Source organism: Osmerus mordax, chromosome 1 (genome assembly GCF_038355195.1).
Source record: "Osmerus mordax isolate fOsmMor3 chromosome 1, fOsmMor3.pri, whole genome shotgun sequence".
Taxonomy (NCBI): domain Eukaryota; kingdom Metazoa; phylum Chordata; class Actinopteri; order Osmeriformes; family Osmeridae; genus Osmerus; species Osmerus mordax.
Window position 1 is genome coordinate 15658278 of NC_090050.1, and position 14547 is coordinate 15672824.

General features: G+C 38.8%; 1 protein-coding gene across 2 annotated transcripts; it reads left to right on the plus strand.

Moving 5' to 3' along the window:
* Positions 1-1199: 1199 nt before the first annotated feature.
* wnt7aa (wingless-type MMTV integration site family, member 7Aa) lies at positions 1200-8784 on the plus strand. 2 transcript variants are annotated; one of them, XR_010876583.1, is made up of 5 exons: positions 1200-1396; positions 1700-1926; positions 4638-4909; positions 6550-7689; positions 7853-8784. XR_010876583.1 is itself a non-coding variant. In XM_067234989.1 (4 exons), exons 1-4 carry the CDS (start codon positions 1326-1328, stop codon positions 7027-7029), a joined length of 1050 nt encoding a protein of 349 aa, XP_067091090.1. In that variant the 5' UTR covers positions 1200-1325; the 3' UTR covers positions 7030-8784. The 2 variants fall into 2 exon arrangements, 1 of the variants encoding a protein (XP_067091090.1); XM_067234989.1 differs by having other exon boundaries at positions 6550-8784.
* The last annotated feature ends 5763 nt before the right edge of the window (positions 8785-14547 follow it).

A 14547-nucleotide genomic window follows, 5' to 3' on the forward strand; every position in this document is an offset into this window, starting at 1 on the left:
CTTTGAAAAGACTTAATGCTTTGTTTGCTGTCATTGAATGTGTTCATGCGTTTTTAAGTAGGCGTTTTTTTGTATACAGTTTACTTCAGAAAATACAGCTGATAAATGATAAATGGGAGTCAGGTGGCTGAGCGGTGAGGGAGTCGGACTAGTAATCCGAAGGTTGCCAGTTTGATTCCCGGTCATGCCAACTGACGTTGTGTCCTTGGGCAAGGCACTTCACCCTACTTGCCTCGGGGGAATGTCCCTGTACTTACTGTAAGTCGCTCTGGATAAGAGCGTCTGCTAAATGACTAAATGTAAATGTAAATGATGTAAAACATGTTTTATGTATGAACTCAGGCCACTGCAGTAGGTCATTACCACCTGCAGATGGTGCAATTGTAAAATATATGAGACTGCACAAACAATTAAGTATTTTTTGGACGTTCCAAAAATATAAAATAATAATACCACACTCACAACAGGTGACAAAAAACACCAAGTTACTATAATGCATTTGAGTGCAATTTGATTAACTGCGCTGTAGACCATATGTCTTACGATGTGAATATATGTCAAATGTCAGAATTGGCCCACTGATACAAGAAATAATCATTATGATTAATGATATAAACAAACTTTTTAAACCCAATACAAATGCTGTTGACCTTTTTTAACCATTTTAAGGTCCTGATGGGCAAAAGGTTGTCTTTTCAGGCAAGCCTATCAAAAGTCAAATTGATTATTTTACTCGGGAGTGGGAGGGGCCTTGGAGAGATGGAGAATAAATAAACGGTCTAGATCGGCGGAGTTATGTCCTGGTAGATGGATGCGGTTTTTTTTTTCTCTTCAAAAGAAACATATCCAAACATATATTTTGAAGTCAATTTTGATATATAAATATTAATTCATAGCTTCAAGAATCAATACTATTATATTGATATGGGTGTCTAGCCTACACTTTTCAATGGGGGATTCTGCGAATCTTTCTACCACTTATTCTTAAACAGGTAAATGCACCTCCAAGAAAGGCATATTTATTTGGGGAACACGCCCCAAAGACAAGGTAGATAGACACCTAGAACTTGCAGAAGTGCGGGTGAAAGCGCGCAGGTTTACCTGAGACAGACATCCAATGCCACATGAACTCGAACTCAAGACCAACTCAAGGATATTTCGCGTCTATTTCAAAGGAACTTTTATTTGTCTCAAGAAATGTGGTCCTGCCGCTGATATTTTATACTGGAGTTCCCGCTTGTGACGAGCAAGACACCGGTGGAGCATTGCTTAATAGAGCAAAGCATAATTATCGCAATCATATTCAAATCTAGTGGCTGAACACCATGAGTAGAAAAACACGCCGCTGGATTTTTCACATTTTTCTTTGCTTGGGAATTGTATATTTGAAAATTGGGTGAGTAGCCCGCATATTCGTACATGTTCAGACCTGATAGTGTGTAGAGCAAGAAGGTAGAAGTTAGATGGAAAACTTCGGGGAAAATTATTTTTGTGTAGACATTGGTAAAGGTTGGCCTCACCTTTAAATCACGCTTAGGCTAATCATACCCATACCCTGCAAGGTCTGCATAGGAGGATAGGTTTTTTATATATAATAAATATATATCGGCTATATCAAAATGATGGACAAATTATAACCTCCTTAATTTGCGTATGGTCTTATTCATCAGTGATCCATTATAATGTATTTATTTTACAGGGGCTTTTCGTCTGTGGTTGCATTGGGAGCGAGTATAATATGTAACAAAATTCCAGGTTTGGCTCCTCGTCAAAGGACTATCTGTCAAAGCCGACCCGATGCTATCATAGTCATCGGAGAGGGGGCTCAAATGGGGATAAACGAGTGCCAATTTCAGTTCAAACATGGGAGATGGAACTGCTCTGCCCTGGGCGAGAGAACTGTCTTTGGAAAAGAGCTGAAAGTGGGTATGTTACAGATTAATTTACGATAACCGTACATCAAATAATTACACCAATTAATTGATACACGTAGCTTGTATTTTCAACCTATATTTAATAAGTTACTGAAACATTTGAAGACCTAATTACATTGTATGCTCCTGAGTCAACTCATATCCTAAATGCATAGGCTGTATTTTTATGAATGATCATTCTTTGTTGGACATTGTTACTATCTACAAAGAGTTACAGAGTTGTAACTACCTAATCTTAACAAATGAATCAAGCAGTAGAGAAAGAGGCAGAGCTGTAAATGGGATCCCTATTAGAACTTGGTGGAATTTTGTTCCACTTTGTCAACCTTTGCTATAATGATCGGACTGCTATTGGTTACACCTGTTTAATTAGTGAGTACCAAAAAATAGGTCTTACTGTCTCTTGGTTGTCTGTAAAACATGACTTGGGGGAATGGTTTCTCAAATCACCAGATTGTCCCGGAAATAAACATAGGATTTTTTCTCTTTATGCAGTGCAATATTCATCATTGTCATCACTGTAGTCATTTTATATGGCACAAAGAAATTCTCTATTGAATTTGCCCACATTGAGACTGCATCTGTTTTTAGTCCTCTGCATCAGAGACCCAAAGGATATTACGTCTCAATCATGATCTTGTGATTGGATTCAGCATGGTGTAAAACTTAGATGTTCTTCATTAGAATTGAAAACTCTATACCTTGTATGTTCTGACTATACAAGGTAACATTTGAATGTCCATGCTACTGAATCAAATGGAAAAAGAAAAATGTCCAGTTCTTCAGGTAGAGATCTGTATGAACAAACTTTAACAAGGTTGCCATTTTGGTTAAAGTAGACCCCATACACTTAAAGAAGGGCATGCTAAATATCATTGTTTGTGCTGGTATGTTGTCCAGATGGAGGTATATTTTTGATTTGGAAAGATTGATCCCACTTTGGGATTAAAAGCATTTAAACACATCACCTTATGTTATTGGTGCTTGTGGATAACATACTTATATGCATTTAAATGCTTTAGCAAAACTCAGAGTGTCTGCTATACCTATATCTTTAAATACATATTCATAATATTGTTGTTTTATCCTGTAGAACACCCCTTTTTAGTTCAGCTCAACCACTACAGTATGTGCATAAAATACTTTCCCCCTAAAAGCATAAATGCCTCAAGTCCAGACAAGTAAAATGTGCTGGGTTTATACATTAACCTTTTGCATTAGCAGATTTTGGCAAGGGAAGTTTGACATATCATTTTAAGCCACTGATTCAGATACCTTTGGAAAAGTAATGAAACTCTTGTCATAACAGAGTAGTTTTATAGCTTTTTTATCAGTTATGTTTGTGCTTTTATCTTGATAAAAGTGTACATTTCTGAACCAACACACCAGGAAAAACAACTGTCTGACTCATGGATGGGATGTTGAAGAAATATGTATTCCAGCATCCAAACTAACATTTCTTTTAAATATGAACCCTGTTGATTGGCATCAGGTCAATCTTAGGTATACACATAACTGATGTGTATAGTTGGATTTTTGAAGACTGCAATTGCAAGCAGGTCAGCACATACACTATTGTACCCAAGCTCCTTTGGATACTACTTTGTACAAAAAGATTATGCTTGAATCTTTATACCAATGTGTAAACATTCTGACTTCATACAGAAGCGTCACACGTCCTGTTTTTCAAATGGCGTCTTTCACTTTGAAAAACACTTATTCTACATGTTTTCTTTTCAGCACAATATATTCACTGCACTGTATTGGTCATACAAAATGGAATGTGCAATACATAATTAACAGTGAGAACATTGACTATGGTCTCTTTGGTAATTATGAAGTGAGATACTGAGTGAGATAAAGTACCTAACTTGGGGTTGGCTTGGCGTGAGGTGCCAAAATTAACAATAGAAACCACATCCATATTTTTTGTCATTAAGAGTGTTAAATGTATGAATCCAGACTATTATCAGTTACTTTATACAGGAAAATCTCCCCACAAGATTGTACATTGTAATCTTTTAGAGAATGCATGTGTTTTAATGCTTTTGAAAACTGTTCAGCTTTTGACCTGTAAGGGGTATCTGTGTTTTAATTAAGAATGCTGTTGACCTGGAAGCACTGATTTATAGAGTGGAAATCAATTTTATCTGCCAGCCCATCTAGGGAGGGTCTGCATGCCTCTCAGGCTCACCTCCACAGGGTGGAACCTACTTGTGACGGAAGCTGGGACAGGGGCCAGACTGAAGTCTAAACATATACTGTAGAACTGTATAACTCCTCTGGGTTATCTCTTGAGTCACATTTGGTCATTGTAGTCCTCCAACATTTGACTATTCCTTGAAATTGCAACCCTGGATCAGAAGGTCTCTTCCTAGTGCTGTGTTTGATACTAGAATGAAGGATTATACAGAGTGTGTTCAAGTTTCTTTTCAGCTTGTCTGTCCACAAAGTGCAAACAAAACCACTTCTGATTGTATGTTTTAACAGCACAATGCTTAGAGCCCTCTTGGTGCCCTCATCCCCTTTTATCATTAATCTGTTTTAAGCATGCATGATAAATGAATAAAACTTGGCTCAGCTCATGTGTTTTATGATTTGGTTTGAAAGAGCTATGTCAGGTATGTAAGGAGGCTTACTACTGCCTGAATAAGAGGGTCTTGTTGTCAGAAATCATTATAAATAATTTGTTTTCTCTCCTAGGCAGTAAGGAGGCTGCGTTCACCTATGCGATCATTGCTGCTGGTGTGGCCCATGCGATAACTGCAGCGTGCACCCAGGGCAACTTGAGCGACTGCGGGTGTGATAAGGAGAAGCAGGGCTTCTACCAACAGGGCGAGGGCTGGAAGTGGGGCGGGTGCTCTGCTGATATCCGCTATGGCCTGGGCTTCTCCAAGGTGTTTGTGGATGCTCGGGAAATTAAACAGAATGCCAGGACACTGATGAATCTACACAACAACGAGGCGGGGCGTAAGGTAGGTGTGCTTTATGACTGTGCTTATTGGTAGTTCTGCAGTCGTTCTAATTATTTGAAGTTAGTATACTGTATTCAATATCAATATTATCCTATTTCTCAGAAGATGTAATTGTAGCTAATTCTCATCCCTACAGTAATTTAATAGCTTATCCCACTGTTTAACCCACAGCATAAAGCCACTTGGTCAAGTCTGGAAGTAGAGTGTAGGGGATTGTGATGGCACGGGTTAACAATTGCACCACTGTAACCTTGGTGTTGTGATTTATAATCCCATGCACACTCTTGAGCAGATAAAATTGGAGCTTGTCAGATGAAGATTAAAGGGGTCTGTGGAAGAACTTGATTGCACCTTGAATTTTTGTACTGCTAATACATTGTTAGGAGAAATATCTAATCTATGTGGTCTTTGATGTTCTTCCACTTTACATAGATTTTGCTCCGTGTTTACATATGTATACGCCAGATAGGAATTATGTCTGAGTGGTCTGGTCAGGGGATATTGGATTAATTACTGGCATCAGTATGAGTTTTGCAGGGGAGTTGGCAGCCTGTAATTTGTTTGTTGTGCCACCTTTAATAGTGTTCCAGGTGCCAGTGCTTTAATGGCAAACTTGGTAAGTGTCTAAGAAGAATAAACAATGACCTAAAAGGTGCCATGCAAACAATGTAAAAAAAAATGAACACTTCACTTCAATAACCTCTTTGAATGAAATGTTTATCCGGGAACAGAGGCATGACCAAACTAAACTAGATATGCACCCAAGGCTTCTGACAATTACCCAGGAGACTCCAGAATGTCTGAAGTCACAAGAGAGCGAGAGAGAGTGGAATAATTAAAAAGCTGGGTGAGGCTTTTGTAACATAAGAGTTCCCGCTCACTAAGAGGGTTAGCTGATGTCATTCCATGTGCTGTAAGAGATGCACCATGCAAACACTTGCCAACCAAACCTGTAGATCTAACCTTGAAATGGTGATTTAGGGCTGCCAATATCCTCATTTGAACGACACGTTTTCCGAAGTTAATTCTTGTGTCCTTTACTTGTATGCCGTTTTTGTTTTGGATTTGCAAAAGGTTTGTCTTTTAGTCTACGTACAAAGGTAGATTACAGTGGACATGTTAAAACCATAGATTTATATTGTAAATCAAGTATTTATTGTTCATACATAGTATAAATGGGATTTATTTTAAGGATACAGCACATACAGTATAGGCAGCACAAAGAAATTGAAACATGAATCCCTGGGTTTATCTGTGTATACTGCACACAAGACTACTGTTTTAGGTACTCGACAATCTTCATTCATACAATGTTTATATCATATCCATTCTTAACACCACTCTGTATTATGTAGAACAGTCCATACAACGGGGTAGTCAGATATGTTTCAGCTTAGACCACATACCAATTGAGGCTTTGTTAATGTTTGATGGCTGTTTGTTTGAAATAATGCCATGAAATATGCAATACTACCTTCACTGTAAATTCACACTGTTCCCATGCCACGAAAAGTATTTTATGATTCCCCAATTAATTTAGAAGTTCTTATGCTTTATATACTAATTTTTTAAATAGATAGGTCATAGTAATAGCCAACAGTTTCAGATCTTTTTAAATGGTCAGTTTCCCTTGATTGTAGATATTGGAGAAGAACATGAGGCTGGAGTGTAAGTGCCATGGTGTCTCAGGCTCCTGCACCACCAAGACCTGCTGGACCACCCTGCCCAAGTTCCGTCAGCTGGGCTACATCTTGAAGGACAAATACAACCAAGCAGTGCACGTGGAACCTGTCAGAGCCAGCCGCAACAAGAGGCCTACCTTCCTAAAGTTCAAGAAGCCCTTGTCCTTCCGCAAGCCCATGGATACAGATCTGGTGTACATAGAAAAGTCCCCTAACTACTGTGAGGCAGACTCTGTGACGGGCAGCACAGGAACTCAGGGCCGCATGTGCAACAAGACGGCTCAGCAGGCCAACAGCTGTGACCTGATGTGCTGCGGCCGGGGCTACAACACACACCAGTACTCCCGTGTGTGGCAGTGCAACTGCAAGTTCCTCTGGTGCTGCTACGTCAAGTGCAACACCTGCAGTGAGAGGACAGAGGTGTACACGTGTAAATGAAAATATTTATTGAACACCTATTTATATGCACATTTATTCTAGGTTTGTTTATTTGTGAGCACTCTATGTGAATGTAGTGTGTGTGTCTGTGTGTGTGTGTATGTATGGTGTGTGTGTTTGTGTGTGTGTGTGTGTGTGTGTGTCTGTGTGTGTGAGAGCGAGAGAGAGAGAGGTATTTTACTTTTGACAGGGTTCTCTGTGGACATACAGTAAGAACAAGAATACCTAATACCTAAATATTATTCCTGCTCTGATCTTTGGCCTGCATCAGTCAGTGCATGTCCTATATTTGCAGTGTTTATGGCCCTCACAGGCACACAACTTTTCTGCCTGCGAACACCAGTTTATTTCAGAGAATACTATTAATTATTAATTAATTATTTTGTGCTGCTGCCAATGGACATCTACCGTGACATGAAACTGGACAGAGTTGCCACTGAGAATAACTTTGACTTGGTCCATGGCTCCAAAGACTGCTCTATGGACCCATTTGTAAACCATTGTTGGTGTGATACCTTGCTGATGTGTGGCCCATTTGTATTGGATGTCTGTATAGATTTCTGTATCTTAGTTCATCGACTCTTTGGACAATTGGACCTTCTGATATTTTGCCTTAAATCTACTGAGATGTTAAAGACAGTCATTTTACTTTTCAATCTTGTGAGTAGACTAATATTAATTTATTTAATGAAACTACTGATGTTTATCAGAATTAATTGTTGAATTAATAGTTAAAACTGGTGAAATGTACAGATGACATACACATTTAGATACAAATAATACTCTACCTTACTCCTCTAATTCTCATACAATATGTGCACAGCTTACTTTTTCCAAGATAAAACACTGGAGATGCTTAAGATGGAACAGAAATATGGAAGCTGATTATCAAGTCAGTAACAAAACTTTACTTGCGAGCCAAGTCAAATGTCAGATCTCAAGACAATTGTTTGGAACAAAAATTGTTTCCATTGTTAGAAAAAGAAACACATACTTTAACTACTGAAATATGGGGTCAGAATAATTGTGGTATTAGATATTTCTGTGTTGTTGTTTTTACCCCTCTTGTTGCTGCTAGTTGTCTGGAAAATCATAGAGGTTGTAAATGACAACCCTAGTGATTCTGTTTAACTGACAACAGTGACTTAAAGCTAATTCTCTCCTACACAGCCTTAAGTATGTTTGCGCATCCAGACATTGTCCCATTGTTGACTTGGTTGATAGGATATATTTTATGAGAGATTATTTTTATATGAATTTTTTATTTATTTTGTTTCTTTGTGTAAAAAAACCTTTTATAACTGCATTCCATATCTGTTTAAATATTGACAATAGGGGTAGAGCCAGTTATGTTATGTTGATACATGCCTGTACACAGAACTCGCTTGGTTAACTGCATTGACAGAATAGGATGCTGTTACATCAGTTGATTTAAAATTTCTTCAAGTTTTACATGTATCCCAATTGTTACCAGTGATTAGCTGAACAGATTAAGTTGGCTGACATGTTGGTAGAAATCACTACCAACAGCCTTCATGGAGTAGCATCTTGTCATGAATCATGACATAGAGACAGTTTTACCAAAGACAAATTTAAATTGTCTGTCTCTATAGAGCCTATTTTACAATATGATGACACAGAAACCTTAACGGTCAGCAAATATTTGCCAAATGTGTTTTAGTACATGTTTGTGTTGTCCTATCTGATTGGACAGAATTTTGAGTCATGTTTCAAACAGTGTTAATAAATGTTGCCTCAGCAGTTTACTAGTATTGTGTGTGTCTTCAATTAATTCCCAAGTTAGACTGCTGTGTAAAATAAAATCGACCTCTTATTTACCATACAATGTCGAAACAGTACAGGAATCAACAAACAAATGTGGTATTAAAGTCTAGTCTGTAGGTCAGTACTAGATAGAGTGAGAGGGAGCAGTGATGAAAGTGTCCCAGTCTGGGCCTGCTCCTCAGGAGGAGTGGGAGCTGCAGTGTGATGGATTACTCTGACATCTGCTTCATTCACTACTCACTCTCGTTGCTACAACAACTGCACTGTGCCCCCCAAAAATGCTCCCCAGTTTCTCAGAGAAGCCAGGCTACCCATTAGCAAAATGTGATCTATGCAAAACCCAGATAACTTTTGGATGCTATCTATTTAGTCCCATAGGCAAATGGGAAGAAAAAAAAGAGCTTTACAATTGTAAGGGATGATATTTTATGGAATTTCAATCCACATGATAGTGAAGGTCTTAAGTCCCTGAATAATTGACACAAAACATTCCACAGCTAAACTTTGCATAAATAGACTGGCTCTTTAAAGGGCAGCTGGCCAAACAGCTCTGGTTAGAGTACCACCAAAACTGTTTCCCTGGGGTAAAAAACATGTTCTCCCTGTTTCACAGTGGGAAAGAGATAGATGTTTACCACTACTTAACCCATTTCAGTTCTCATTTAATGTGGCCTGTTACTTTGAATCTCACAATGACACATTTTAAAACCAACACCATGAAAGGTTCAGGGTCAGACCATTTTTGAATTGTGGGGATGAATTATTTCAACACCTAATCCTACAGAGGTTATAAAAACTCATATCTGCATGATGCGGTAATGCTACTGAACACATGCTAGACACAGCATCATACCTTCATTCCAACAAACCCTGATGTTTCATCACCAAAGAATTCAGTGTTTAATGTATCAACAGAGTAGCTGGGTCTGACAATGTTCTTTTCACTTCAACTCTTTCAAGGCCACTCTGGATGGCCTACACTGTGCACACCTGTACACAGACAGTAGCCAGTGATTCATGGCATTGCCCATTTCATAGTTGTTGTAATTTTGCCTTACCACTACATCTATCTTTGTGAACGCTGGTCTCAATGCCCTGCCTCTTAGCTTTGAAACTGACCTTTTGTTTACAAATTAGAACTGTATTTTTACAGCACCAATCTTGATTCAGACATCTGTTCTGTGTTATGTTTCAGATGAGGATTTTAGAATATATATTTTGCATTAAATAGATGTATTTAAGGATGAATCCACTGGCCATGGAGCAGGTGGGGGACTAACTCAGCTTTCCCAAATACATGACAGAACATGAATAATAACTGTCATTATTTCAGCACCTTCATTATGGGGGAATAAAGTCCCACAGAGCCATACCTCACCGAGCAATGACATAGTGACGGACGAGAGCCAGATACACAAGAGGTATCTCAGAGGCAGTATATCGTTAAATTAATAAAACATTGCTTTTGGAGGTATTTTAGTAAAACATCTGCATTGTTGTTTAAGCTGTGTTTTTCCTGTAATGGAATATTCTAATATAATATTAAATATATGTTTATGGCAGTAGTCAGTGTATTACATTAGTATTTTGTTTGTTATGATGGTCCCTCATGATCAGTTCACTGCTAATTTCATCTAAACTACAAACCCCTCTCCAAAAAGGATCTGGAAGACTAGTTTAGGATTGTAAGCCGACCTGGATATGCCAACACCAAACTTGAAGGCAAACATGTACAGTAGACACCTTTGATGATGACTACTTTGGACAGCTGAACAGTCTGTAAATACATTTAAGCTACAGTTTCTTCCCAACTTGGTCCTCACCATAGGGGTGCTTTCACCTACAGTAGGTCTTCAGTTTCTTCCCCAGGAGTGTGTGGATCCATGATGTGCTGCTGAGGTAGCCTAAACACTGGGAGGTACAGCAGTACAGGAGGTCCTAAACAGCTTTTGTTTCCTTCGATGATTGACAGCAGGGTTGATCCTAAAAAAAGCCAAGGGAAATATTATCAAAATGCCCTTAATTACACATTTTCCTCCCGAGGGCCTTTCTGCAACATGTGTGGCATGTATCTAAAATTACACTCCATGTATAAAGAGGCTTAGGATGGCTCCAACACTTGTGTCAACTTGCAATTCCTGCCAATATGTGGAATATGTTGTATAATATTTACTTGTTATTGGAGCTTACATCACAGGAGGAACACAATCATGAGTAGTCCCTACAAAAGTTTACATCTGAAGATATTGCCCCCCCCTCTTTAACTGTAAAGGTGTGTGAAGAATGCAATAATGACACACATTGAGTCAAACTCATGATCTCCGGTAGTAGTATATGGGAGGTAATAGACCCTGTGGCCATTTGAAGAAGAACATCATGAAAACACCAGCCCAGCTCACTACTTCAATCCTTGTGTTCAGAAAAACATAATTTAATCAAAGGACTTCTTGACAATTATTTATCAGTCACAGTGGATTGTGTTTGGCCTAAAGCATGAACTTGTATATTGAAGACAAGTTAGTCAACAAGTGATGCATTTCTTGTGATTGTTACTTCTTAGTGGTTTCTGGAAAAAGTAACCATCAACACCTTCTCCAAGGAGGACTGAAAGGTAGGTGAATCTACACAAGGTAGACAATGTACATAAATTAATCAAATTAATTTGCAAACTCTTGCCGGTTTCATCACCTCACACGATGTACAGTTGATTTAGGATGGGGAATGCAGTCAATCATCATTGACGGGGGAACAGCTAGAGAAACCTAAACATGGACAGAGTAACAGTCAGGCTGAACTAGCTTTCAGTAATGAAAACCATGATGATAGATCAACACTATCAATACCACTAAAACAATTGAGGCTTTTTCAAATGACTTAGGTTGATGAATGAATTGCATTCAGAAGTGGCCCTGCCTGAATCCCATTTTGATGGAATGATACATTCTCATTGCTTACTGGCAATGCCACATGAATCAATACAATAAAGATAGCTGATTTAGATGCTTTGACATTGGGAGACAACTGGATTGAGAGCTTAAGACATGAAGAAGTCATGCATTCTATGCACACTCTACTGACTACACTGTTTACATTGCAATTAGTGTCTGTGCCAAATGTAATTTTACATTGTACAATTCCTTAGTTTGCATGTATTTACATAGTATTTCTTGTAACACAATTTATGAGGAGCTCTACTCTTTACATAATTTTTGGCAAAGGAGATGATTCTGATGACCCTTGATGGAGTCCCACCTCCTCGCTGCAGAACTGATACAGTGTGACATGTTGAATGACTGGTAGCAGTCAGCACTGACCCAGAGTTCACCCTGGTTCATGGCCAAGTGTTTGATTTCCAACCACAGGCACCAGACTAGCCTCAGTCACTCATGACAGTTACAGCATCAAGCCAAGACTTTCAAGCCCAAAAGGCTTCAAGGGACTTTTTGTTGCCCCCTCACTTCCCACTGTCTGGTCCACACCCCTGAGATTTAAGAGTGCAGTGGAAACCTGAGTCTTGTTTTCCTCTCTGAGTTATGTGACTGCCCTGGACATGCTTACCTGTGCGATGCCTCTCTCTCAGCCTGATGTTCTGTCTTTCGTTTGTGTTTCCATTCATCCAGTGCACAATGGTATATAAGGTCCTCATCAAACGTACATTCTGATTTAATTGTAGCAATTGGATGTTGAAAAAATTATTTGGGCTCAAATCCTATTACTAACTGGTATAAATGAGGATCATGATCATCTGCACAGAGGAAACACTTCTAACAAGAACAACAATTTGTAAAACAGGGATGTTTTTGCTGGTATATATTCTGCAATTTCCTCTTTAAAAATAAAATTTAGATAGAGCTTTATTCTCCTTACATTCTTTCACCATCAATGTCAGAAAGCCCAATTGTTAAATGTGGAAAAAATTATTCAGATCCTCCTTCTTTAAAAAAAAACTTGATTTGTCAATTTGTGGTTCAGGGGCAGGTCACTGGAATGGCACATCCTGATACAACTGTGGAAATAAGGAGATTAATGGTATAATAAGGATGACTACGTGGCTTAGTCATTGAAACATAGAAACATCAGCCCAAGACCGAAGCAATGAACTCAGAGCTCACTCTCTTTCTTTAAGCGGTGTTGCTTAAAAAAACAAGTTCCAACAAGTGACAAGACATGGAGGGATTCTGAAGGGGAAAAAGACTTCAGCCAAATATGCTAAATTTCTTGCTCTGGAAGCAAAGGCAGTATTGAGTGGTATCGGTTTGCATCATATTAACACATACATTCTATATATGAGACAATGTGGCACATTAAATACAGGATCACATGAGCTCTGACAGGGTAATGATAGGTATTTTCACTAGAGGGAAAACAATACTGGCAACAGTCTATCTGGTTGTAGTCTTCAGCTTTGAAATGACTTTTCATCCACCCTCAGCATCTGATGTTCTGACAACTCTGGCTAGTGTTCTGACAAATCCATAATAGAATTACACTTTGCCGCTTTGCTCAGGTTGCAATAAATTGTGGTTTACATGACCTGCTGTCTGTGTCAATAGATAAACACTGAACACTCTTTCAGTATAATTCTGGCATATTTTGAAAAAACTGGGTTTGAGGTGCAATTGTAATTTATAAGGTATGGTATGGATGATTTAAAAATGATAACGTGTACACAGTTTTAAAAGGAGGAAACAAGTATATGAAGTTTCTGTTAAATTAATACATTTAATTCCACAATGTCAACAAACAGGAAGAACAGCGTGGGCAACACTGGTGCATGACTCTGCACCTGGCACTTCCACAACTCAAGCAAACACATGTGGAATCCAACTTTTCAGGCTAAAGGAAAAAAAAGTATATTTCTCTCTCCCCTTCTCTGGGTTAAGCATTCTCCTTTCCCATGGTTGCCTCATGTTGCTTGTTGCTTTCCCCCTCTATTATTGTTTAGACAGCTTGAGGCTTTTTCAAGAAAGGAAAGTTGATATTTGTGTTGAACCTTTCATAGTGACCATACGCAATAGTATTAGTATTTGCTTCTACTTAGGCAGCCTATCATTGATGAAGGTTTTTAATTCCAAGAGTTAACTTTGAAATGGGTAGAGTCATACCAGTGCTTAGTTTAACAGCCTAACAGGTGGAACCTTCTCTTAGCTTTTGTGCTGCAGGCATTGTCAAACCAAACCCTCAATCTCTCCACTCTCACATAGTTTCCACAAATATGTTCGGGTGCTACAAGCCAGATCATTGATGTAAAAAGAAATTCCATCCCCTTTTACCCCTTGTGTTCCAGTGATGGTCGGCTGTACGAGCGGATCCCTGCCACAACTTGATTGGTTAAGAAGACAGTTCAGCATGAGGTCAGAGGTGTTGTTGTGTCATCCTCCTGTCAGAAAAACACAGCTGGTCAGACCAGTGATGTCAGACGGAGGATGTTAATTAAATAACCCATGCTACCAAGGCTGACTGACATGGAATTAAACTGTTCAAGAGAAACAGAAAAAGAAGACTTGCTGTAAGGTAATGAAGGAGGGGGAGGAAGATACAGTATGTGAGGCTTCTGGACTCCTGCCGATCACTGGCACTCAACAGTTGGACAGTTGGGCATCATAAAATCAACTTGTCAACTGTATATTCATGTGATACTGAACTTTATTGACAATATTTAACACACATATGTACACAAATGCACTATGTATGTAACCCTCTACATCTGATATCCTGTGCCCTTGGGCACAC

Excerpts from the sequence above, each read along its gene's own strand:
- wnt7aa (XM_067234989.1), top strand. The coding sequence starts at position 1,326 with ATGAGTAGAAAAACACGCCGCTGGATTTTTCACATTTTTCTTTGCTTG. Across the intron at positions 1,927-4,637 it reads TGGAAAAGAGCTGAAAGTGG|GCAGTAAGGAGGCTGCGTTC; the intron begins GTATGTTACAGA and ends TTTCTCTCCTAG. Across the intron at positions 4,910-6,549 it reads ACAACGAGGCGGGGCGTAAG|ATATTGGAGAAGAACATGAG; the intron begins GTAGGTGTGCTT and ends CCTTGATTGTAG.